This window comes from Chaetodon auriga, chromosome 8 (genome assembly GCF_051107435.1).
Source record: "Chaetodon auriga isolate fChaAug3 chromosome 8, fChaAug3.hap1, whole genome shotgun sequence".
In the NCBI taxonomy this organism is placed as follows: domain Eukaryota; kingdom Metazoa; phylum Chordata; class Actinopteri; order Chaetodontiformes; family Chaetodontidae; genus Chaetodon; species Chaetodon auriga.
The window spans coordinates 25,984,164-26,010,359 of record NC_135081.1 but is presented as its reverse complement, the minus strand read 5'-3'; the positions used below and the strand labels follow the sequence as shown (position 1 = coordinate 26,010,359).

Here is a 26,196-nt window from a genome sequence, read left to right as displayed (position 1 = left end):
GGTATCAAAGCTTCTTTATTTGAAAATTAGTAAAAAGTCTTGCATTTTTTTTGTGTTACAAAATAGTAAATAAGTGACCTCCACTACTACAGCCTGCGTAGATTGTAGCCAGCCAACGAGGGGAGGAGGCTCTGGGGGACAGGAGGTCTGTGGACTTCACCGTTAGATTTGTTTCTCCCACAGCTCTGATTTTCCTCACAGCTGTCCAAACAACGAGCGACGAAGTGACACACAATCTGATTTCTATTTGTTTGCTCAGCCGGCGGGGGGATCACACGTGGACCGCAAAGCCTTAAATATCAGAGCTCTGCAGTTATTATGAGGATGCAGCCGCAGGAAACGTTCCCGTTTCTGCTTTAACAACTCAAAGGATGAAAGGATGCGGCCACAGACTGTTGATATGGTGCCTGACTGCCGGATGAATGTGTGTTTGAAGCTGAGCAGCAACAACAAGCAGCGTACTGTCGGAGTTCTGTGGGATGGAGATTGTTACAAGGCCAAGTCCATGTGTGATGAACGGAAACATTCCAGAGAAGCCAAGATTCAGGTGAAACCGCCACACCAACCCTCCCTCCCTCCTTAAAGGAACAGTTCGACATCTTAGGAAACACTTTAAACCGTTTTCTGTTCGAGAGTTAGAGGAGATCAACACGCTCACGTCTGTCTGTTAAATATAAAGTTAGAGCCGGCAGCAGGTTAGCTTAGCTTAGCTTAGCACAAAGACTGACTGCAAGCTGTAAACTGTTAGCTTAATATTAAACTGGGTGCTGTCTCGTTTAACTCTCCACCAGAAACTTCCCAAAATGTCAAACTTTTGCTTTAGATCAAATTCACATTGCTAGAGAAGTTTAAAAGAAGTTGAAGAACAAAAGCTAAAAACTAGCTACACATTTTTCCGTCTCTACAAGCTTTTCGACTATCGTTGACAACAGGAAACACAAAGCTAATAAATAGGTTACAATGAGGAGGTCACAGGTGTGGTTTCGATGGGATGCAGGTGCAGCAGGCGTCTCTTAAAGGTACAGTTCAAACATTTTGACTGAAGGTAAAAAACCATTTCCAGCTGCTTGTTTTGTGCAGAAAGGGAACGACTATCGCTGCTTCCCAGTGAAACCAGACCGGCTGAGTCCACATTTCCTGTACTGTACGTAAGCTGCTGTTCACAAAAGTGCCAAATGTGTGTGAGCATGTGCATCAGAGAGGGTTAGCAGTGCAGTAAATTAGTGTTGCCGTGCGACACTGTGAAGGATTCCTAACGGATTTGTTCGTCACACCTTGTAGGACGACATTCAGCAGACGCAGCTACAGTCGACGCTGGATGATGAGGAGGAAATACATTCTGTTTGTTGTGGGCGTGAGTCAGAGACGCGTCTTAAACCCGGAGGACGACATTCTTTCAGCAGAGGAAAGAGGTGAAGTTCAGGCACTGACCAGCAGGGGGAGCAAACAAGGTCAAATGTCCCAAAACTGACAGCGTCTATTATGTCACGGTCCAGCAGGCAAGTTATCAAAGAGTTAAACAGATTTTAGGTTCTGACTGGAATTAACCTCTTCGATTTCATGTTTAATTCATCATACGTCTGATTTTGAGGGTCATATTAGCATATTTACAAAGAACTGTGAACAGCTGCTTAACTCTCACTGTGAAACGAGTCAGTGGTAAAGATCTGAAAACTTGCTGAGCAAATTTTGCTAAATTATAGTGTCGGTTGTTAAAGCAACATCATGTAACTGTGTTAGCTGTAAACAGCGATTCCAGAGTCACGCTGTGTTTTAACAGAAAGGGGCCAAGGAACCAGAATTACACCCTACAATACTGCTGCGTTCTTATACAGTTTTAAACCAGCTGATGTCATTAATAACAGAGTTTTTAAGCAAAAGAAGGAGCAGAAGAATCAGCAGGCTGTTCCTGTGCAACACTTCAATCAAACAGATCTTTGTCAGGCACAAAACATTCCCACACGCATCATATGACGCACACATCAACCAATCACAGCCTGTTGCTCACTGGCATCGCTTGCGTTTCATGTGAAGCTTGTGGGAATGTTTCTTGCCCGATGAAGATGTATGACGAATCAAAACACAGTGATAGCCAATAAAAATGATTGTGAGAGCCCAGAAACTGTGTGCAAATTCTAAAAAACCCACAAAGCTTTACGTGTTCGATCAAGAGCATCTGTGTGTATTATTAAGAGGCAGGAATCAGAGCCAAGTGTTAAACAGAGACCTGCAGTGTTCAGGTGGTTCGGAGTCCAAAGAGACGTGCTGCTGGGTTACATTAGCCGTCTGCCTTCTTCACATTTTCACTGACTGGCTGCAGAAAGAGGCGACAGAGTTTAAGACAAAGTGCGCTAAAGTCTGAATCAACAACATGGCGACGACAGCGAGGTGCTCGGTGAGATCTGATGCTGAACAGTTTTCTCATTGTTGGAGGCCAAAATGAAGTTTAAGTTGAACCAGTTACAGTAAACAGTGATTCTTTAAAAAAAAATCTCTAAAGGGCACAATTTATACAAAAATATCACGTCAGTATTCTCATCCAAAATTCAAGCAGTTTGGAAAATGGAGGTAGCCTGATGAGGGTGTAGTACACAGGGGCCAAGGGGCCGCGGGGGGCCCCTCGCACAGCATCAGTAACCCCAGAATCAGAGGCTGTGGCTGGGATAAAAAGAACATTTTCTCCTACAGCCCCCAACTCCATCCCAACAAACACTTCAGTGTTTCCAGTTCAGTATCACAAATAATCGTCACACACCCCGCCCAACGAACAATTACCACCGGACATTTACGCTATTACGTCCACATTATTATATTCTTATTTAAGAACCGGGATTAGCCATTCATAAACAAAGTGTTATTCAAAAATGTATCGCTAATAAATAATAGATTTATACATATAAAAACAGCCCCCTCTGGAGGTTTCCTTTATACAGTAATCATCAGTTCTCACACACACAGTTCACACACAACCAAGTTTTGTTCTCAGCAGTGTTTCACCATAAAAAGGGCCAAGATTCATTCATTCAGTCACACACACACACACACACACACACGTCATCCCAACAGGCCGTCGACCCGTCGAGCTCGCTGTGGCTGCACTTTGCCGTTGCGCTAACGAGGCAGCGGGAATATTAAAATAAGGAGACAGTTTCATCTTCCTCTCTGGGCGGGTGGGGTCACAGTGAAGCCCCACCCGTGTCAGCAGCATAGAGGGCAGAGCCACAAAACAAACGCACACACAGAAAGCACTAACTGGTGACTGCTGGATCCTCTTTAAGCGAGAAGCGTCTGGCTCCTCTCGAACCTCATGACGCTTGTAAATGTCAACGCTTGGGTGTCGAGGGTCGTCACCCTCCTCCCAGAAAACGCAGCAGGTTGCACAATCAGTCCTCAGCCTTTTTTTCCTCATCGCATCCAGGCTTGTATTTAAACATCTACAAAAAAGAAAAAAGAGCACGTGGAAACCAGTCTAATGGTCACGTCTCCTTCGGGCGTCAGATACAACAAAAGAAAGCCAAAAAAAAAAAAAGATGAGATGTTCTGAGTGCTTCCACCGGCATCGCCTGCTGCAACTGACCGTCCGTCCGTCTCTCCTCAGTCGAGTTTCTCCAGCACCGACGGCACGTACACCAGGCTGAGCTCGCTGCCGAAGTCGCAGACGATGGCGGCGTTGTCGAGCACCAGCAGCTGCCGGACGCCCTGCCCGTCGCTGCTCTGGCCCAGGTAGACCGTCTGCAGCAGGTCGCCGAAGTTCAGGTCCCAGAAGGAGACACAGCCCTGGCCCCCTGTCACCAGCAAAGACTCAGAGATCACTCCCAGACTGGCCCCGCAGCCCACCTCCTGGTGAGGAGAGAGGAGTCAGAGGTAAAAACACAGATGTTCTCACCATCGAACAGTATTAAGTCCAATACACTCAATTTACAATAAAAAAAACTATAGTTAATCGGCTCATCATTTCAGTAACATCACACTGTTTTATGTTAAACACTGACTACGTTTACATGCACAAAATATTCCATTTTTGGCCTTATTCCAAAAAAAAGACAATATTCCTACTGAGCTTTTTACTTGGTTAACGAAAATTAATATTCCACTGATATTCCAGCGCTCATGCAGCCGCGTCGTTTCCAGTTAACAAACACAGCCTCCCTCCTGAAAAGGTCGGCGGTGTGATATTTGCACAAAAACCTGTTGATATCCAAGTCTTTCATAATGTTTAACATCGTGTTTCTCCTTCAGAATAATATTGGCCTATCCTACATGTCTTCATTGGAAAATACTCAATTTGGAATAAGGCCTAATTGGGAAAAACCAACGGGAATATTTTGTTACATAAAACATAAATGGCTGGATGCTCGCTGGTGATCATCAGCCACATCAGTACCTGCTGTATGGAGTAGAGCTTGATCCCAGTGCTGCGGTCCCAGATGCAGATGAGGTCATCCAGTCCCGAGCTGATGACACAAGAGGTGGTGCAGACCAGCGAGGTGACGTCGCCTCTGTGACCGTAAACATGGCTGACGCGGCTCCCCGTCAGGACGTCCCACAGGCAGATGGCGCCGTCCTGCCCGCCGCTTGCCAGAACCATCGTCTGAGGGAGCGGAGATGAGGAGTCACGCAAGACATGTTCACAGGAAGGCTCTGACTTCTTAAAGCAATCAAGTCGACATGTGAGTTTAATTCTAGCCAGTTTGCAAAAAACCATGATGACAATAAAATCATCAATATTAAGATTGGTTCAATCCCACCCTGTAGCATGTAATAACCCCGCCTTTCCCAAACTTTAGGAGAGTAACACACATGAAAATCAAAAATGTAAGAAGACAGGGCTATGCTTGAACTCACAGAACTGGAGTTACTGCCAGTAACTAGTGCTGCCTTTTTGTTCCGCTGCTCCGAGAATTTTCAGAGACATTTTTTTAATACTTAATTCTTATTTCAAATTCAACAAGTTATACAATCCTATGTAGTTCTGTCAGATTTTTATTTATTTTTTTATTTTTTTACAAATTTCTTATTTCAGGTTCAAAAAGTCATACAATCCTATGTAGTTTTGTCAGATTTTTTTTTTTTTTTAAACAAATTTCTTCTTTCAGGTTCAGCAAGTCATACAATCCTATGTAGTTTTGTCAGATTTAAAAAAAATAATAATAATAATAATAATTGTTTTTCCAAATTTTTTATTCCAGGTTCAACAAGTCATACAATCCTATGTAGTTTTGGTGGATTTTTTTGTTTTTTCGTTTTTTTTTTTAACAAATTTCTTATTTCAGGTTCGGCAACTCATACAATCCTATGTAGCTTTGTCAGATTTTTATTTATTTATTTATTTTTTACAAATTTCTTATTTCAGGTTCAAAAAGTCATACAATCCTATGTAGTGTTGTCAGATTTTTTTTCTTTTCTTTTTTTTCTTTTTTTTCAAAAATTCTTATGTCAGGTTCAACAAGTCATGCAATCCTATGTAGTTTTGTCAGATTTAAAAATAAAAAATAATGATAATTTTTTTTTCAAAATTTTTTATTCCAGGTTCAACAAGTCATACAATCCTATGTAGTTTTGGTGTTTTGTTTTGTTTTTTTTTTTTGTAACAAATTTTTTCTTTCAGGTTCGGCAAGTCCTACAATCCTATGTAGTTTTGTCAGTTTTTTTTTTATTTTTTTAATTTTAATTTTTTTCAAATTTTCTTATTTCAGGGTAAACAAGTCATACAATCCTACATAGTTTTGTCAGAATTTAAAAAAAAAAAAATTTAATTTTTTTTAAAAATTTTTATTTTAGGTTCGCCAAGTCATACAATCCTATGTAGTTTTGCCAGATTTTTTTTTTTTAACTTTTAGTTCAGGTTCAAAAAGTCATACAATCCTATGTAGCTTTGTCAGATTTTTTTTTTTTGTACAAATTTCTTCTTTCAGGTTCAGCAAGTCATACAATCCTATGTAATTTTGTCAGATTTAAAAAAAAAATTTTTTTGATTTTTTCAAAATTTTTTATTTCAGGTTCAACAAGTCATACAATTCTATGTAGTTTTGTCAGAATTAAAAAAAAATAATTTTTTTAAAACAAATTTCTTCTCTCAGGTTCGGCAAGTCCTACAATCCTATGTAGTTTTGTCAGATTTTTTTTAAAAAAAATTTATTTTAGTTTTTTCAAAATTTTTTATTTCGGGTTCACCAAGTCATACAATCCTATGTAGTTTTGTCATTTTTTAAAAAAAAAAATTATTTTAATTTTTTTCAAAATCTCTTATTTCAGGGTAAACAAGTCATACAATCCTACATAGTTTTGTCAGAATTAAAAAAAAAAATTATTTTAATTTTTTTCAAAAATTTTTATTTCAGGTTCAACAAGTCATACAATCCGATGTAGTTTTGTCAGATTTTTTTTTTTTTTTTTAATTTCTTCTTTCAGGTTCGGCAAGTCCTACAATCCTATGTAGTTTTGTCAGATTTTTTTTTTTAAAAAAGTTATTTTAGTTGTTCAAAATTTTTTATTTTGGGTTCACCAAGTCATACAATCCTATGTAGTTTTCTCAGTTTTTTCTTAAATTTTTTTATTTCAATTTTTTTTCAAAATTTCTTATTTCAGGGTAAACAAGTCATACATACAATCCTACATAGTTTTGTCAGAATTTAAAAAAAAAAAATTTAATTTTTTTTCCAAATTTTTTATTCCAGGTTCAACAAGTCATACAATCCTATGTAGTTTTGGTGGATTTTTTTTTTTTCTTTTTACAAATTTCTCATTTCAGGTTCAAAAAGTCATACAATCCTATGTAGCTTTGTCAGATTTTATTTTATTTTTTTTAAACAAATTTCTTCTTTCAGGTTCTGCAAGTCCTACAATCCTATGTAGTTTTGTCAGTTTTCTTTTTAGTTTTTTTTATTTTACTTTTTTTTTCAAAATTTCTTATTTCAGGGTAAACAAGTCATACAATCCTACATAGTTTTGTCAGAATTAAAAAAAAAAATTATTAATTTTTTTGTACAAATTTCTTCTTTCAGGTTCGGCAAGTCCTACAATCCTATGTAGTTTTGTCCTATGTATGTTTGTCAAATTTTTTTTGTATTTTTTTAAATTTTATTTCAGGTTCGGCAAGTCATACAATCCTACGTAGTTTTGTCAGAATTAAAAATTTTTTTTTTTTCTTCAAAATTTTTTATTTCAGGTTCAACAAGTCATACAAGCCTATGTCGTTTTGTCAAATTTTTTTTGTATTTTTTTTTAACTTTTAGTTCAGGTTCAAAAAGTCATACAATCCTATGTAGCTTTGTCAGATTTTTTTTTGTACAAATTTCTTCTTTCAGGTTCAGCAAGCCATAGAATCCTATGTAATTTTGTCAGATTAAAAAAAAACCATTATTTTAATTTATTTCAAAATTTTTTATTTCAGGTTCGGCAAGTCATACAATCCTATGTAGTTTTGTCCGTCCCGTCCCCCCCCCCCCCCCCCCCCAAATTTCTTATGTCAGGTTCGGCAAGTCCTACAATCCTATGTAGTTTTGTCAGATTTTTTTTAAAAAAAAATTTATTTTAGTTTTTTCAAAATTTTTTATTTCGGGTTCACCAAGTCATACAATCCTATGTAGTTTTGTCATTTTTTTTTAAAAAAAATTTTATTTTAATTTTTTTCAAAATCTCTTATTTCAGGGTAAATAAGTCATACAATCCTACACAGTTTTGTCAGAATTAAAAAAAAAAATTATTTTAATTTTTTTCAAAAATTTTTATTTCAGGTTCAACAAGTCACACAATCCGATGTAGTTTTGTCAGATTTTTTTTTTTTTTTTAATTTCTTCTTTCAGGTTCGGCAAGTCCTACAATCCTATGTAGTTTTCTCAGTTTTTTCTTAAATTTTTTTATTTTAATTTTTTTCAAAATTTCTTATTTCAGGGTAAACAAGTCATACATACAATCCTACATAGTTTTGTCAGAATTTAAAAAAAAAAAATGTAATTTTTTTTCAAAATTTTTTATTCCAGGTTCAACAAGCCATACAATCCTATGTAGTTTTGTCAGATTTTTTTTTTTTTTTTAAACAAATTTCTTCTTTCAGGTTCAGCAAGTCATACAATCCTATGTAGTTTTGTCAGATTTAAAAAAAAACATTATTTTAATTTTTTTCAAAATGTTTTATTTCAGATTCACCAAGTCATACAATCCTATGTCGTTTTGTCAAATTTTTTTTGTATTTTTTTTTAACTTTTAGTTCAGGTTCAAAAAGTCATACAATCCTATGTAGCTTTGTCAGATTTTTTTTTTTTGTACAAATTTCTTCTTTCAGGTTCAGCAAGTCATACAATCCTATGTAATTTTGTCAGATTAAAAAAAAAACATCATTTTAATTTATTTCAAAATTTTTTATTTCAGGTTCAGCAAGTCATACAATCCTATGTAGTTTTGTCCGTTCCCCCCCCACCCAAATTTCTTATGTCAGGTTCAACAAGCCATACAATCCTATGTAGTTTTGTCAGATTTTTTTTATTTTTTTTAAACAAATTTCTTCTTTCAGGTTCAGCAAGTCATACAATCCTATGTAGTTTTGTCCTATGTGTGTTTGTCAAATTTTTTTTGTATTTTTTGTATTTTTATTTCAGGTTCGGCAAGTCATACAATCCTATGTAGTTTTGTCAGAATTAAAAAAAAAAATTATTTAAATTTTTTTCAAAATTGTTTCTTTCAGGTTCAGCAAGTCATACAATCCTATGTAGTTTTGTCAGATTTTTTTTTTTTTTAATTATTTTAGTTTTTTCCAAATTTTTTATTTCGGGTTCACCAAGTCATACAATCCTATGTAGTTTTGTCAGAGTTTTTTTTTTTTTTAAACAAATTTCTTCTTTCAGGTTCAAGAAGTCATACAATCCTATGTAGTAGGATCCTATGTAGGAACATATAGGAGTCTACTGTCCACCACATCCTGTATACACAACAAGCAGGCTGTGCAGGTAGACTGATGCTGTGCTGTATGCTGCCGTCTCATAAAGTGACTAAAACCATGAGATAATTTGGTTATGAGTCTTGTAGCTTGGTGCATATTTTTGAAGCTGGATTACTGACCTGGTCTATGTAGATGGCTGTGATCCCTCCAGAGTGACCCTGCAGGGTGAAGAGGCAACACGAGTCCTCCAGACGGTAAATCTACAACAGAGGGAGAATTTATCAGGACTGAACAGTAACACTGACAGGACGTTTGTCTAGCTTCATCTTACTCATCTTTGATTTTGTGTATCATTCTGCGAGAAATCGGTTTGTTAGATGTTCTCACTTTGGCATTTTAACACCAGTGAGTAATTAAAAGTACTTTGCATTGTGTGCTCTCGAGTCACTTGGTCAGAAATATCTCTTAGTATTTGCTGTGTTTCTAAATGTGATTATTGAAGATCTGAGGGTTCCGACACGTTAGCATTCGGCGTGTTACCCGGACTGTGTGGTCCTGGCTGCCGGTGACGACCCTCCCCGCGGCCGCTCGCAGCACCGTGATGGGCTTCTGGTGAGCGCACTGCACCGAGCGCGTGAGCTGGCAGCTGATCACGTCCTCGCTGCTGTAACAGGGAGAGGGAGGCATGCTGCCTCGCCCAGGAGCACCTGCAGGAGGATGAAGAGGAGGACAAAAATGTTCTTCGATTAATTGTTTGGGTCTAATTAATATCAGAAAACTATTAATTATCCCTCTGCAACTGCCTACAGCCCAAAATGTAAAAACATTAAATTTATAGCTTAATTAAGACAAGATAAACAGCTGATGTTCAACTGAAAAAATGCTCATTGATAATAAAAATAGATGCAATTAAATTTCTGTGGATCGTCTGTTCAATTCATGGTTGCAGCTCCAGTTTATATTTTGTAATGTGCGAAACATACACTGTCAGTTATGTTTCAGTGTCTGAGGGAGACTACTGCTTGATTATTTTCAATAAATCTGCAGATTATAAATCCTTTGGTCAATAAATTGTCAGACAAACGGTCCAAAGGACAATTAGATTCAATTCACAGTGATGTGAAATAGAGAGAAGCAGCAAATCGTCACACTGGTGAAGCTGCAACAGGAGAATACAATTACAGAAGATTTACAAAAAGCAGAGAGAAGAAAAAAATCCCGATTGAATATTGCTGTTTTTCGTTCACTTCACATGGAGCTAATTAAGGTTAGCTGAGTTAAACAGTGAAAAAGACATCAGTCATGTTGTTGAGCCTCACCTCTGTACTGCAGCAGACACAGAGGTTTGTTTATCTCAACAGTGAAGAAATCCAGAGACCCGTTCAGCCGGGCCGCTACGATTCTGAGGCGGACGAGGAAAAAACACGTGAAGTCAAGCTTATCTTATTTACCATCAGCACCATATTTAGTTTTAGATTCGCTTAGGTTCAACTTTCAGCATGCAGCAGTGTGTGTTTTTAACCTGTTGTTGAGGAAGGCGAGGGCTGTGATCCCAGAGACTCCATCTTCATTACTGCAGCGTAACGATCCCTCCACTGCATCCCACAGCTGAAACCAAACATGAGTTCATCTTCATTTCACATGTTTAGCAAATCACGTATGCAGCGTTTATTTTAGTAGGCGTGTCACACATAAGAGTCAGCCAAAACCCTTTCCCGGCTCCAGACACTGAGCCTCTGTTGGCTTTAATTTAGAAATGACTAACAGCAAAAGTCTTTCCACGAAACAGAAAAACATTTGGTCATCATCATGACCAAACAGCATGTTCCTGCTTTTTGCTATAAGCCATGTGAACACAGGCAGCATCTCCTCCAACTTCATGATTTTACCCACCTCCAGTTTCCCGCTGCTCCTCCCAGCAGCTATCAGATTTCCTCTCAGCTCCATGGCCCAGACGGAGCTTTCCCAGTCTGCCGTCGCCTGCGTCCCTGCCGTGGACGCTCGCTCTTGCGTTAAGAATGCGGCTGCGTCCCCTAAGCTGGGCCTCCTCTGGAGCTGAGCTCCTGTCGGCGGCGAGGAGGAGGCTGAGGAAGGAGAGGGGTAGGTGGAGGGCGAGGGGGGCTCGTGCTCCATGTAGGCGCGCTCCACAAGACCTCCGAAGTCAAAGCCTCCTCTGGGTGGGGTGGAGAGGTGGGAGGGGGGCTGGGAGGTGAAGTTGGTGTCAATGAGCGGGGTGAGATCGGGCTGGTCGGTGAACAGAGTCGGCCGGGCGGGAGCGGTGCGGCGTCTCAGAGGGTAGCCCTCCTCCTCTGACAGGCCGTCAGCACCGACGGAGGCACCGCGAGCTTCAGAGCCTAAACCCTCCGACTCGCCGGCTCCGCTCACACCGTCCCAGCCGTCCCGCTGCTCCCAGCAGCCACTGCTGCTGCTCCGTCTGAGCCTGAGGAGGAAACAGAGACGCATCAGTCTGGAATATTACTGGTGGATGTTAACATCATTTAAAAACAGTGTCATCGTCATCAGTTTGGCCACTAGAGAGCACTGAGAGTTTCAGCTGCTTTTCAACTGTGAAATGTCCTGCAGGTCACACATTTCTTCAAAGCACCAAAAACTCGTTCTCACCCGTGGTTCGGGATGACGGTCAGACAGTCACCCGTCTGGGCGTCCCAAACCCGGATCTGTCCTGCCAGGCAACAGCTAGCCAGCAACATCCCATCACTTGCCAAACACTCGATGTCCTGCATGACAGAAGACAGAGCAGAAACCAAATGATCAGCCAGTGTCTCCACTTAATGTCACTTGTTGATAATCTGCTGCGCACAAACCGTTCTGACTAATCTGAGTTATGTGACTTCTTTGTCGCTCTGTTCTCACCATACTGTGGCCCCTCAGCAGCAGAGGTGAGATCTCGCTGACGGGTGGCGAGTAGCCGTAATCGTCGCAGGGCAGGTCCCCTCGGCGCCGGCGCCCATGAGCGATGCCGTTCTGGCCGTAGTTCCGCGGGCAGAGAACCCGGTAGAGACAGAAGAGCAGCAGAACCAGCAGGACGCCTGCAGCCAGGCCCAGAGCTGCCACCCTGCGTGGATGAACAATGGTCAGCAACTCTCCAACTTCACCCAGAGGACGAGCACTGCCCTCCAGTGGCCACATCTTTAAATCTGTTCATTTAATTGCGTAAAAACATTTCAAACCTTAAACTTTTGTGCCACAGATGTTCAGTTTCTCACTACAAATTTAACTGGAATACAATTATCATTCGCTGTCCTGACCCAATGTTAAACATGCAGATTCCTTCAAAGTCACACTGGTTTTCTCTCATTTCTACCAACTTTTGGGTACTTTCAGGTTTGCAACTTCATACATATCAACAGTTTTAAGATATTTAAACTGTATGTGTGTCTAAAAAGCTCCTAATTAATACAACATGACAACTGAGAGCTCTGAGTTTCCCTCATAAAGTATTCTGCAGTGACTCCCTCGTAGGTTCAGCCTCACAAAGCCAAACCTGCAGTGAGCTGAAGTAACCACCAAGCAAAGCCCGACACAGCGTATCTGCCTGCTCGTCTACCCGCTGTGGAATGTGGTATAACTGTGACAACAAGAGCTGGCAGAGGAGTGTGACTGACCGACCTGAAATACCAGTCCTGAACAACTAAAACTCACCTTTAACCACAAAGCTGCACACAAAGTACACAGTGAACTTAGAAGTGTGAGAAATGGTGTGTCATCAAACAAAAGCCATAAGATGGAGTTTTATTGGCGGAGCTTTTCTGCTTTTATTAGACAGAAGACAGCTGAGAGAACACAGGAAATGAGGGGAAGGAGAGATAACGAGATAAATATGCACCAAAGGTCCCTGGCCAGACACAAAGCATGGACGCCGCAATGGCACCGCCAACACCTGAAAACGGAGATTTATCCTTACGGGTGTTTGGACTTTTAATGAGCAACATGCTGGAATAAAAAAACATAGTTTAGCATTATTTTGTGTTTGTGTTCTTTGGGCTGTCACACTATCCAATTACAAATGAACTGCTGTTTGTGAATTTGAGCTAACAGACTCAGAAATAAAGAAACCTGTCAACCTTAATTCTTAATATTTCCCTGAGAAGAGCAAATTTGACCTGAACTCTGACATAATTCACCTTCTGCTATCTGATAGAGAAACCAGTGAATGAGTCACTATTTGTTTCGTTAGCTTTCAAAGCACGAAGAAAAGCCAACCACAAGAAGCCAACGGTGTGTTCTTTCTTCGTGTTCTCACCGCTCACCAGTTAGCGCTCGGCGGTGGACGAGCGCTAACCGGTGGAGCTGCACATGGCGGCTCAGCATGTGAGTCAGACCGTGGACGGTGACAGTGTAACGATGTGGAGAGCTGATCTCTCAGCGGATATACTTTCTGTTCTGTTCCTGAAAAATACACACAAGGAAGAACGTGTCCCTCTAGAGCCTGAGGAACTAAAAGCTAATCTGCTAGCAATATTTACAGAATAGGATTTTTGCAGAACATCCTGTTTCTGTACTGATGATAGAAATTACTAAATGTCACCAAACCAGAAAGGCCTCTGCTTCCTGAAGCCTTAAATAAGTGTTTTTGTAGCCTTTGACGGGTTTAAGCGGTGCGTTTATGAATAGGTGGATGTGTGGCTGCATGGAAACACAGTCCTCCAGCCTTCCAACGTAAACACAAACAGGCTGCAGCGTAAAGGAGGCAGGAAGGAAGATGGAAAACGTGTGATGAGAAAGAATCACGGCTGCAAGTTAAGACTACTTTCAGGTTCGGGGTATAAAACCTCCCTCACTGCTGACCTGAGGCTCAGATTCTGATTTCGTGAACCACCTGGCAGAGCCTTTGAAGAACATGAACACATGCTGAGAGAAACACTGGAAATTCAGACAAATCTACACGCTGCTTCATGCGGAGGAGGAGGAGGGTGGGGAGGAGACAAATGTGCTCTGACACAGGCAGCAGTGATGCAGTGCTGAGTGTTGTTCTGTGCGGACTGAACTTGATTGTATGGACCATCGACTATTTGAAATAGGGTGTATGAAACTGCCTGAACGACTGAAGGCTCTCTTGTTGCTTTTGTTGAATACTAAGATCCTTTCTAGTGATTAAAAAATAATCTGCCTGTGTTGCAACCTGCTCTGAATCTGGTTGTAACAGCACGCTCACCTTTATCACACTGGCCTCCTCTCTGTCTCAGGGTCATCTAAACAAGCCGTAAACTCGGCCTGCGCTTCCCGGCTGTGAAGGTCATGACCCTGACTCAACTTCAGCTGATAGCCTTCGTATCTACTGTCCAAAGATGAAACGCAGGACTCGACCCTCCACCCGGCACTCAAGGTGACCACACGGTGCCTTACACAACACAGCGCAGTGAAAACTACACTCCAGACTCTGAAGATACAAACCTGACAAAACGGCGTCTGTGAGCATCTGAATCAGCATATTGAAAATCCTATTGAACGTGCAGTTCTGCCACAGCCAGGACAGTGACACCAGCCACTTTAATTTAATTAACACATTAATGCAACACTCGTTCCAGCACGTGACTTCTTCCAGATGCACAGCAGTCACACGTAACAAGTGTCAAAGCAGTGATGGAAAGATAAGCAAAGACAAGCTGACACATCTCAGCCCTCAACACGCTGAGACGACCACAAGTAAAGTGAGACAGTGTGGCGAAAACAACATGTTTGTTTTTACAGTTTTTCTTGAAGAACACCTGAACGCCTCATCTGCAGAAACAACCACTGCAATGGAGCCAAATAAGCTCCAGAAAAATAACTTCTTTTCTTTCGTTTAACCAACTAGCAGATTTAATTGTTCTGAGACTATACGGGACAAAACATCTTCCTCCACTGTCCACAGATCTCAGGTGTCTTTAAAGCCAGTCGGCCAGTTGGATCCAGTCAGGAAGAGACCCCCTTTTCAATCAGTCCAGACACACGTCATGCATCCATGAGTCAAAGATTGTCCTTCATTCCCTTCTTCTAAAGGTGAAAGAAAAGCTCTCACACAGGTTTACTCTCTAAACTAACTTAAATGCTTATCAAAGCCCAAAAAATCCAATGTGTCGTCATTCCCTGCACAGTCAGCCTTAAATCTGAGTTGCATATGAGTGTGAGAGCTCGGCATGACCTTGACCCCTGATCACCTTGGAATCTGTTCTACTTTACTGCTCTGCCTCAAGATGAAGATGACTGTGGAGGACACTTAAAGGTTTCAATGTTCACTGTGCAATCAGTTCAATGACACCCTGGTGGAAACAGCCAAGGCCAAGGACCTTTCACTGCTGTGGGCCTGCTCACGCTGGTCTGTGTGTGAGCGGTTTTATGTTTAAAAAGGTGCAGATGTCCAAGTAACATTGGAAAAAAAGGCACTGCTGTTAAAAAAAAGCATATCACCAATTAGACCAGGCTATTGAAATGATTTCTAAATAGTTTGGTCAGTGCCAAAAAAGCCAGATTACAACATGATTCAATGTTATAAAACAATAAAACCTGAAAACGGGTTGAGTGGTTTTATAGTCTCAGTGCAATCAACACAAACACAACGCGGGTTTATGTACCTCACAACAAATGTAATGACAACAAATACTGGTACTATGCAATATCTTATTCGAATCTACATTGTAGAAGAACGTCGTTCACTTTCTCATCCTATTTACATGCAGAAAAGAGACCAAGAGCCAAAGACACCAACGACCCTGTTACTTTAAAAACACATCAACACGCAGCTGATCAGCGATGACACTTCTCCACTACATCTGCTCTAATTAAGGCTGACATGCTTTACATGCTTTCGTAACACGACACTACAGTGTGACGTTTTTCTGAGTACTGTGTTACTGAGCATGTATTTAACAAATAACCTCCTGCTGAGTTGTTGAAACTGGCTTATTTAGCTCACTTTCAGGTTTGGATGCACCGATCAGAAGTTTTGCCTTGGTGTAAAGACGCGTGTGTATGTGTGTCTCAGTACTAACTTATAGAGCGTGAGGTCCGTCTGTAGATCTGCAGAGACTTTGGGAATGGGTGGAGGCGGGTGTCTGGTGTCCTGAGGGTGACGCGTCTCAATGGCTTCCTGGGGGCTCAGGTGAACAGTGACGGGAATGACGGGCAGGATGCTGATGTACCTGAAACAGGACGGACAGTAATAAAGGAGGATGCTACCACAGCTTCTATAATCAGTGGATGAGCTCATGCAGTTCTAACCTAAAACAGACTTTAAGCTCAGAACTAATTTCAGAAATGTCTTCTTCTGTGACTCAACGCTGAGCATCTCTCCTCCTCACTCACCTCTTTGCTAAAGTCATGTTGTAGTAGCTGAAGAGCGAAGGCCAGTGCCTGAAGGAGAGCCTCCTCCAGCCCTCCTCATCCTCTGCCCCCCAGGTGATCTGGGGCACGGAGGGCGGAGCCTGGGGGAGGGGCTCTGCCCTGGCTGAACCGTGGTGGCCCTGCGATTGGTTCTCAGGTAAGGGAGTTGGATCTGGCGCTCGGTGGATGCTGAGGGTGCTGGTGGGATCTCCTCCACGAAAGACGGGGGCTACTCCCAGGTGAGGGGGCAGACCACCTCCTCCGGGATCTCCCAGAGGGCTTTGCTCAGACACCTGCGCGGCCAGGTAGGTACGTATTCCTGCCGGGTCGGTGTAGACGAGGATGCCGATCCAGATCACCGTGCCAGCCTGGAGAGGAAGCAGATGAATGACACCGATCCGTCAGCCGAGGCTTTTATCATCTGACACTTCTGATGAGCTGCTTTAATTTTAGCTTTCACTCGTCTGATCACGTCTCCACTGACAGCACCTGCTCTTAAAATCACATTCCTTACATTAATGTTTACATCCATATATCATATTCACATCTTAAATCACATCACACTGTTCAATCATCAGGCACGTTTCCTTCTTGTCACACAGATCTGTCATGATAACTAACGGCTCCTTTACCTACTGTGACAACAAACCAGTCGCTCACATACATTCTCACAGTGTGCAATAATAACCAGCAGAGAAACTCCATCAACATTAAAGCTCAGATTATACATTCCACTCTGCACAGCTGCAGGGTCTGTGTGACGTGCATTTAGTGAAGCCTTAACAGCAAAAATGCATCTGTTTCTCCTGGATTCTTACGTGGTGCAAAGGGATCATTTATCGGTTCATAATTTATTACAGCCTGTGCAGCAATATGTATTTAAATTATGGTTCAGTGTCACATGTCACCTGCTGACAGCTCTGCTGCAGCCTGAGATAAATGTTGTACATGACGTCTGTCCCCACCGGGGATAAATAAAGCTGTCTGTCTATCTGTGAGCAGGTATGGTGTGTGTGAACTGAACTGTGTTCACATTCTTTCATTGACTTTATGATATATAGTGACAACTGGTGCTTCACACAGGAGAGCACTTTAAATACTACGTGCTATCACTCCTCTATTCACTGACAGGGTGGCGATGGTGGAGATGGCTTTGCTGGATGCATCTTTTTAAGAAGAAGACAATTATTGAGCCTTTGTTCAGATATCTTCACTCTCAATAATCTTCAAAAGTGGATATGTTCACATTTTAGAGCAGGAAAATTACACTTCTACAAAAAGACATCCACATTTTGGTCTGGGCAGAGAACTTTTTTACAAGAGAAACCTAAAAAAATTCAGGTGGACGCATCGTTGTCCTAGTTTTTCAGATTCAGATTTTTTCACTCGTCTTAAGCTACCACACCCTGTTAATGTGGCTTCAACTACAAAGCTACTTTATCCACTTGAACGTAATGGCACACTTTTAAAAGGGAGCATATTTGACAGAAAACTTTCCTGTCAGTCTTTGTGACATTCACACAAAAGAAAGCACTTAGTAAAGAAATGACTCCAGGCACAAAAACATGGCAAGAAGACAACAATAACAGCCGAGTTTCAAGCAGCAGATTAACACAGAACAAAGTCACAGTCAGCTCTGAATCCTCCTCTCACCATGATGATGCGCTGAGCCAGGCGCGTGCGGGCCAGGAAGTACACCACACGCAGCCTCTTGGGAAGCCTCAGGTTTCTGAAGGCCGGGGTCTGCAGGGTGATTGTGTGGGGGGAGGGTCGTGGAGGAGGGGGGACCTCGCGGGGCCGCAGCGGGCCAGGTTTGGGTGGCGGCAGTCCCGCTTCAGCCGGCAGACGGCGGTTCAAGTCAGCCAACTGCGGAGGATTGAGGTGGTTTACACATTTGCTATTATCCCGTGTTTTTGTCGATAGAATACTTTGAGTTTTGGACTGTTAGTCAGAAAAAAGAGAATTTGAAGACAAAGAAATAACTATGGGACATTTTTAACTGGAAAAATTGTTTGTTGTAGACATATTAATGACATTAACTATACTAACTATATTAACTATACTTTTACTATAGCACATATTGGATTAGGTGGTTTAAGGATACTTTAATCAGATTTTTTTTGTGTGTGTAAATGTATGGATTATGGTGCTAATGCTCATTTAGCAGAGCACTGAGCTAAACACCAGTGAAAGGTTTCAGTGTGCGTGTGACAGGTAGTGAAACAGTAAGAGGTTTTAAATAAGAAGTGCACATGTGGGAAAACAGTAATCTGGAAACTATGTGGTGCATGTATGTGGGTCTGTGACTGCTAGCTGACCTCCTGTATCACCTACATCTGCTGATGAGAAACAGGTTGTGTGTGCTAGCCACAGTTTCCATGTTATCTTCATGTTGTCGCATTGATTATTATGGATGATTCAAAGATACAGTACATGCTATGTTTGTCAAGATTAAATCCAGGCAGGCTTCTTTGTTTGAGTGTTTTCACGTGTGAGAGTTCTCACCTCCATGCGTCGGATGTCAATAGACAGTACTGTGGTGAAGAAGAACATCTGCAGGAAGAAGTCAGACACCAGCCCCACAACAGCGAACAGACAGAACTCCTAAAACAGACAGAAACCAGGAGACACGTCAGACCAGCATACGGCAGGGCTGCACAGTGCAGCATATGTCTCACACATGCTATGAAGAAATGAATGAAACTACTGCAACAGCAGCACTGAAACGGTGCTAAAACCGTGTTTTACAATGAAAACGTAGACGTAGCCAGAACTGCATGTTTGAGTGGCGCGAGGGTTCGTGTTTGTCACATTTACTGTGAAAGTTTGGGTTGTTCCAGTGAATGCAACATTAATATCCTTCACCAGTCACATTCCTGTTTGTTTCTTGTGGAGATGGTAACAGAAATTGTACACTCATGCTACAATTTCATGACCAAAACTTTGAACCTCTGTAGCACCAGTGCAAAAAAATGTATGGGAACACTTAACACACATCCCTGCACTCGCCTGTGTGGCAAAGCACATGTTAGCACTTCGTTGTGTAACGAACAGGCACTATCTGTGGCACGCTAGCTTGACACTGCTGCATTACAGTAGCTTGCTGTTGACAGTAGATGGTAAATTAGAGTGAGAAATTTCCTCAAACAGCTGTAATAGTTTTTGAATTCAGTACGTCGTGCTGCAACAATGCTGAGCGTGAAGATGAGGGTGTATCTGATGTGTGTTTGTATTCTCATAGCTTCTCTTGTTTTCATACTGCGTTAACATATTTTTCAGTATATGATTACTGACATACTTCTGTTAAGATAAGGTAAGATAAGGTATTTAGGTTACCTGGATAGCTGGCACCAGGGTGAAATATCCAATGAGGATGATGCAGAGTTCAGTGGCCATGTTCTTCATGATAGACCAGCTCTCATTACTAAGGCCTGGAGAGGAAGAGATCAACGTTTGAGACACAAACAAGAGATACCAGTTTATGCAGTATGACTCTGTTAAGGAAATCGGCTTATTATTGTTCCATTTCTTTTTTAGAAAAGAACAGAATAACTATTTGGTGACTCGTGCAAGTGTACAGAAGAATCTGCGTCTGGTTTCACACATCACACCACTCCCCACTCTTACCCTGAGCGATGCGGAGTTTGACCTCGAGGTCGACGGGGGTGGACACCACGGACTTGGTGAGGACCAAAACGTTCTCCAGGCCGATCACCACCACCAGATAAGGAAAGATCTCCCTGCAGACACAGACACAAATCTATGAGCACAGGAAAATATTTCCCCTCGACACTTCAGGGCGTCATTCCTACACACTTTGAAGAATCTGGCAGTGACTTTGACGGAACAAATTTTCCTGACACTTTTTTAAGAAGAGCCAGCAATTTCACCAGCAGCTCTGCTGTTTCTGAAAGATGATGTGTGCGGCCATCAAGATGATGATTTACAGGTGAATCATCAGGTTATCAATTAGTCACAGTGATGGCTGGATCAAAAAAAAAAAAAAGGTAGTAAGATGACACCTACGCTCCAAGTTATCTATCAATATTTGGAAGGTGTTGGCAGGGAATTTCCTCTGCTGACGGATACAGAGAGATTAGTTTGGGAGTATAGATAAGCTTGTACTCTAGAAGTAAGTGTATAACTGGGTCACAGAGGAGCCAACAGCTCTGCGCGTTACATCAGTGAGCCATGAGTAAGCAGGATGTGGTGTAGCTTGCATGCATATCTTGCTATGTTGATCTTGATGTGCGTTTATGCAAACATACAGAAAGTACAGCCCATAGCAGACTTTCGAGGATCTTGATCAGTGGTTGGACAACAGCATTATCACGCCACTGTGTCTGCTTTCTAACAATCCTCAAATGATTGGACAAGCATTGAATGTCAATATCACTTTATCTCTGCCCCCTCGTGAAGTCCCACCCACATCCACGCCCTGTCCCTTCCTTCTCATGCATGATAGCTTTCTGCCAAGCTGCTGTAAATATTAACACAAATCCATGTAAAGTCAATGCAGAGGAAGTGGGAAGTCAAAAAGCCGGTATGTGTTTGAGTGTATGTACAAAAATGTGTGTTGGTGGACCCGTCCTTGTCTTTGCATGACTAAGATAAGATATGATGATAAAACTGGAACGGCCTATTGGGGCAGTAAATATTTACTGGATACACTTGTGTGTCAATAGCTGAGCATGATGACGACTGCATGACAGCTGCAGAAACTGTTCCAACTGTGACACAGAAGCTCAATTCAAAGGATGTGTTGTAAAGTTGTAAAGTTAAGTAAAATACACGTTGACGTGTTCCTGATTCAAGACTGAGAGTCTACAGCCACGCTGGCAGCTCCGTGAGACTGTGCTTTCAGTTAAACACTAACACCGGCATGCTAACATGCTAACAATGACAATGCTAACATGCTGATGTTTAGTGTGTTCAATGTTTATCATGTTCTTTGTTTAAGTTAAGTATCTTAGCATGCTAACGTTTGCTAATTAGCACTAAAAACAAAGAAAAACTGAGGCAGATGGGAGTGTCATTAGCTTTGCAGGTATTTTGCCATCAAACAAATTATGACACAAATTGAAATTTTGACCTGATAATGGTGCAAAATGAAAAGTTTCATGATAATCCATTCAATGCCAAAAATATCAATCTCATGGTGGCGCTTGAGGGAAAAGTCAGTGGATCACCAAAATCAGGATTCATCCTCTCAGAAAGATGAGCTGCTCTTATCGTTGAAACCTTTCAGACAGGCGAAGTCACAAACAAGGGTGGAGACAAAACCTCTTTGGTAATCTTCCCAAACAGACATATGTAGGAAACAGGGGGCATTCCTACCCTCCATTGAGCGTGGGCGTCAGTCCAAAGAGGGTGCACAGTCCCACAGACATGAGCAGAGAGCTGAGGACGGTCACCACAGCAGCCAGCGCCAGACCCCACTTCGACTTCACCATGTCGATCTTACCTGCAGGGAGGAGAGGACGCTTCATTGAGGACGGGACACGACAGCTGACCACACAACTGTTACATTAACAGACTCAGCATTTTGTTCTGTGTGCCAACAGTTTCATAAAAGAGGACAGCCAAGCGTTGCCAAAACCTTTTACATGCCGGTTCATGAAATCTGACCTTTCAAAAGAGTTTTTGATTTAGCCAACAGTGGAGCAAGAAACTCAAAGAGGAATTTAGGGTTTAAGAAAGATGATTCCAGTATTAATATCTTAAAAATGTAATATTCTTTAAAACACTGAGCTTGAGTTACTTTTTCTAATCTAATCAAGAAAAATTTAAACCCTTTTTTTCAGCAATTCAAACATGAAGTCCTAAAACTTGTATTGTAAAGATATAAAGGAGGCACATTTTATAGCTGTGCCAGCAAAAAGCAAGAAAAAAATGAATAATCTTGAAAAAAAGGCATTATTCTTTCTTTTTTACAGGAATCAAGAAACAAATAATTACTTAAATAATTAAAAATCTAAAATTAAAAACCTAAAACCTTAACAACAGTTATGATCAAAAGAAAAGAAAAGAAAAGAAAGTTTAACAAGGTGCCAAATCTGTATCAACTAATCAGCTTGAGTGTGAATATTGAGTTTTGTGTACCTTGAGTGTGTGTGTGTGTGTGTGTTTGTTTCGTGAACTAATGTTTGTACTGGCGCTGAGGGTTAGCCGAGAGCGTTCTTCCAGCGGTGTGGGCGGTTCCTGTGTGAGGATTATCCCTGCACCAGACAGGAACAGCGCTGGCACACAAACACACGTGCGCACACAAAGACGCAACAGACAACAGTCTGGATCTTTGGCACATTTCAAAGATTAAGCGTGATAGGTGTGCAAACAAGGAAAAAAGAAAGCAAGCGAGAGGGAAAAGCTGCGGTGGACAGGACAGAGCAGACAGGCGGGGAGTCGGACTGACGTGTGGAGAAGTAGATGTAGGCGAAAAGGATGATGTAGGTGGTGACGAGGGGGATGAGCTCGGCAATGCCGATCTCCTCTTTGAAGTGGACGTGGACCATGTGGTCGTCCCTCAGGCTGCAGTTGGCTGACGGGTGGAGCTGCTTCAGACGGGCCCGCAGGCTGCCCAGGAACCTGAATACACACAGACGTCAAGATCATCATCAGCAGCACAAACGACAATATCCCACTGCCTGATTCATGGCACAAAAGTGCTGTAAGGAGACGGTCGGATGATGCAGATGGTTAGCAGCCTCCATCTAAAGAGTCTGTTGGACCAAATAAAGTCAACATTTCTTCTGGTCAGGCAGTTAGCAGTTCTGTCTCAACAGAAGCTCAGTCAAGGAATCCAAGACTTAACTTAAATTAAACTTTTGGCTCAATCTAAAAAAACCAAATCCGAACCAGGGGATTTCTGAGCAACATTAGAGCTTTATTAAATCATTTCTTTTTCCTCACCCTGCATCGTAGCTGGACAGCACTACAGTGATCGTGTACGTCACCACCCTCTTCCTGTTGTAGTGACTGACCCCCGTGTACTTCCCAGGGACGCCAAACAGCAGGTCTAAAACACACAAGTTTTCAAACACACATAGCACAGCACATTAGTGTCAATCACGATCACGTCCTGCTGTAGCGACTGATAAACAGGAAAACATTCACACCAGCGTCCAAGCAGTGTTTTGTATTAATCTGCATTGATGAGGAGGGAGGTGGGTGGGAGCTTGGGCCCCCCCGCCTCGTGGGGGATGTGGGGACACCTTCAGGATCCAGGTTCTAAAGGCAGTCTGACATGAGCTCACTGCCAGCAGGACTATCAGTCTGCCTGCGTCTGGCAGCCGAGCTGTCCTTGACTCCAGCTCCAGAATAAGCTTCCCACCTGTAAATCACTTGAGCTGGAGGGTGAGGACCAGTCAGGGAGGGTGATTTGGTTCACTGTGTCAATGGGTAAAGTTTAACAGAGCATTCAATAAGTTCCCAAGGAATGAAACTGCTTGTTCCCGGTCAATATGAAAGCTGCTTAGTTTTCTGATACCACTAATCCCCCGCTCGCCACCTCCCTGCAATTACTCCTGTTGAATGATGGCAGACTTGTTCCAACAAGGCAGTCAGAGTCTCAAAGCCTCTGAATAAACTCCGCTCCTGTATTTTGCACCTTCATGTGGCCTTTTAAACAACCACACCAGCCATCACGTTGATAAGGTAACACCGGTAAAATTACTACGAATCATATAAGATGGAAATTTCTGTGTCAAAGATGCTCAGCATACATTCAGGCAATGAGACTGCATCAGACTGTGAAAGGCATTTTACTGTCAGATTTGATTTGGTGAATCATAGAGGGACAAAACAGGAAGAGCACAAACCATGAAGAGCATGGCGCTCTTGCAGCACAAAATAAACTGAAAGCTTCAGAAATCGAAGGGTTTTCTAGAAATGAACAAATGGTGGAGGCAGTCAAAGACCAACGAAATAAATTACTAAACTATTAGCTCTTTAGCAGCATTCTTAAAAAGCTGATGCTGAAATCATGTAGGCTGCAATGTTGTGATGAAAAAGTCTGAAGAACGTGCTGACCAGCGAACAACTGAACTGACGTATTTTCCATATTACACTTTCAATCAGTCCACTTTATGGGTCGAGGCATGAGGCCATTAGAAACACTGTACACAGGAGCAGCTGACAGGTCACAACCACACGTGAACTTATAATTTCATCATGCTGAAACGACACCAGGAGGGTTTGGGGGAGTCAAAGAAATCTGGTCTCAGCTCCACCGAATGATTCTTTGTCAATTCTAAAGCCGACTGGACGTCTATTAGCGTCTCCCACACCATCTATCCCTCCCTCCGAGTCCTCCTCACGCCTACCTCGCAGCGTGGCCGACGTGTGCAGGCCTTTGGGTTCATGTTTCTGGATGGTCTTGAGGAGATCGGGGTCCGAGTCGAACAGCTCCCGCTGGTTCTGCCAGTAGTTGCCGGGAGAAAGGAGCAGGCAGCCGTGCTCCGGCAGCACCGACTGCATCCGCCGTAACCCTGGAAACAGGTCTGTCACCTGGAGACACAGCGTCTCCAGACTACGAACTCCAGAGCTGACAGAGGAAGAGGAGTTGATCACAAATACCAAAGACAGCTCAAGTGACATTAATCTATCAGTTCATTAATTCAATACATTATTAATTCAACAGCATAACTGAACATTAATAAGACAATGGAAGCTGTAGTTTTACTCATGGGAAACAGTTCTGCATTTGAACAGACTTCATTCAGATAATCTGCACTGTACAACTTGGAAGCAAAACATGAGACTGCCCTTCAAATCAGCACTGGTATCAGTGCTCGGCACAGTACAGCTGTCCAACAAACAGAGGGCTAGAACACAGCACGTGTCCGACCTTGAAGTTTACAACAGATCGATGGCTCAGTTTGCGTTTTTTTCAGTCCACAGCTTTGTCACACGTTTTTCTTCCTTTCTCTCAAGCCTAAGGCATAACAGTTTCATGTCAGTTCATGTCTTCACTTAACGTCTTGGGTGACGTGTACCATGAAAGGCGGCCGTGTTTACCTTCACCGTTCCAGTAAAAATAAGCCCAAAATGCAGAGTCACTGCAAGAACTGCTGCCATTGAGCAACAGAAGTTTGAACAAACTGAAGGAAAAGTTTTTTGCACATAGATGCTTGCAGATGATTATATCTGGAAAACACAAAGTGACCAGAGCATGAAGTCTAAGTTCAATAAAAACTGATAAAAGTACCACAGAAACTGAATGTTTCCATGCTTTCTCTAATGGTGTATTTAGGCAAAGCCAATATACTGAAAAGAACGAACATCTGGTTTGCCATCTACCACAGGGTGTGTGCGTGGGCGTGTGTGTGTTCACCTGTCAGAGTGGACGTGGTTGCGGATCTCATCCAGCAGGCTAAAGGCTTGACCCAGCGGCGACCGAAAGACGTCCACCGGCACCAGGCTGCTGTCCCACGGAGACACCGCCGCCTTCACCAACACCTGCTGGATGTAGGCAACCGGAGGACCGCGGTACTACAGCACACACACACACAGAGTTGTGCACAGGGACACACAAACATGCAGGTGAAACATTCAGATGCAAAATGAAATGGTTCATTCAGCCTGCTGAATGAATGTAGTTAAAGGAATAAGAAAAAAATGGCTGTCAGGCACTAAATATGGTGGGATGTATATAAACACGTGGGCTTTCTCTCCTCCTACCCAGTCGGGCCGCTCTCCGAGGTCCCCCTGAGGCACATGGGAAGGGACGCTGTAGTCTCGCACCCCTGTGGTGAACTCCACAGGACCCGTCCCAGGCAGGGGAAGCCTCAATAACGGATAGCTGGGGGGGGGGGGGGCACAGGGTACATAATAGATATGAAACACAACAGTGAGAATGACCGATCCTCTCAAAGAGAGCTCAACTGATATTCCAACTGGATAATATTAGAAATTATGGCTGCAATTGATCATCACAAATACCACGTATTTTCCAAGTAATTCAAGTCGGTAGACTGCATTTATATGGTGCTTTTCCA

The 26,196-nt window shown here is 42.3% G+C and overlaps 1 protein-coding gene across 2 annotated transcripts in view; it reads right to left on the bottom strand.

Moving 5' to 3' along the window:
• Nucleotides 1-2: 2 nt before the first annotated feature.
• Nucleotides 3-26,196, bottom strand: part of scap (SREBF chaperone) — a 33,930-nt gene continuing 7,736 nt past the window's right edge. For both annotated transcript variants that reach the window (XM_076736228.1, XM_076736227.1), the window contains exons 3-23: nucleotides 25,880-26,000; nucleotides 25,533-25,690; nucleotides 24,523-24,743; nucleotides 23,111-23,216; nucleotides 22,614-22,786; nucleotides 21,539-21,665; nucleotides 19,829-19,941; nucleotides 19,538-19,632; nucleotides 18,707-18,805; nucleotides 17,855-18,067; nucleotides 16,184-16,569; nucleotides 15,871-16,020; nucleotides 11,753-11,954; nucleotides 11,501-11,616; nucleotides 10,772-11,318; nucleotides 10,401-10,486; nucleotides 10,198-10,280; nucleotides 9,419-9,585; nucleotides 9,058-9,138; nucleotides 4,385-4,591; nucleotides 3-3,840 (exon numbers count right to left, since the gene is read on the bottom strand). In XM_076736228.1, coding sequence (XP_076592343.1) covers nucleotides 3,595-3,840; nucleotides 4,385-4,591; nucleotides 9,058-9,138; nucleotides 9,419-9,585; nucleotides 10,198-10,280; nucleotides 10,401-10,486; nucleotides 10,772-11,318; nucleotides 11,501-11,616; nucleotides 11,753-11,954; nucleotides 15,871-16,020; nucleotides 16,184-16,569; nucleotides 17,855-18,067; nucleotides 18,707-18,805; nucleotides 19,538-19,632; nucleotides 19,829-19,941; nucleotides 21,539-21,665; nucleotides 22,614-22,786; nucleotides 23,111-23,216; nucleotides 24,523-24,743; nucleotides 25,533-25,690; nucleotides 25,880-26,000 — 3,697 coding nt within the window. In that variant the 3' untranslated portion in view covers nucleotides 3-3,594. The remainder of the gene's footprint in view (nucleotides 3,841-4,384; nucleotides 4,592-9,057; nucleotides 9,139-9,418; nucleotides 9,586-10,197; nucleotides 10,281-10,400; nucleotides 10,487-10,771; nucleotides 11,319-11,500; nucleotides 11,617-11,752; nucleotides 11,955-15,870; nucleotides 16,021-16,183; nucleotides 16,570-17,854; nucleotides 18,068-18,706; nucleotides 18,806-19,537; nucleotides 19,633-19,828; nucleotides 19,942-21,538; nucleotides 21,666-22,613; nucleotides 22,787-23,110; nucleotides 23,217-24,522; nucleotides 24,744-25,532; nucleotides 25,691-25,879; nucleotides 26,001-26,196) is intronic.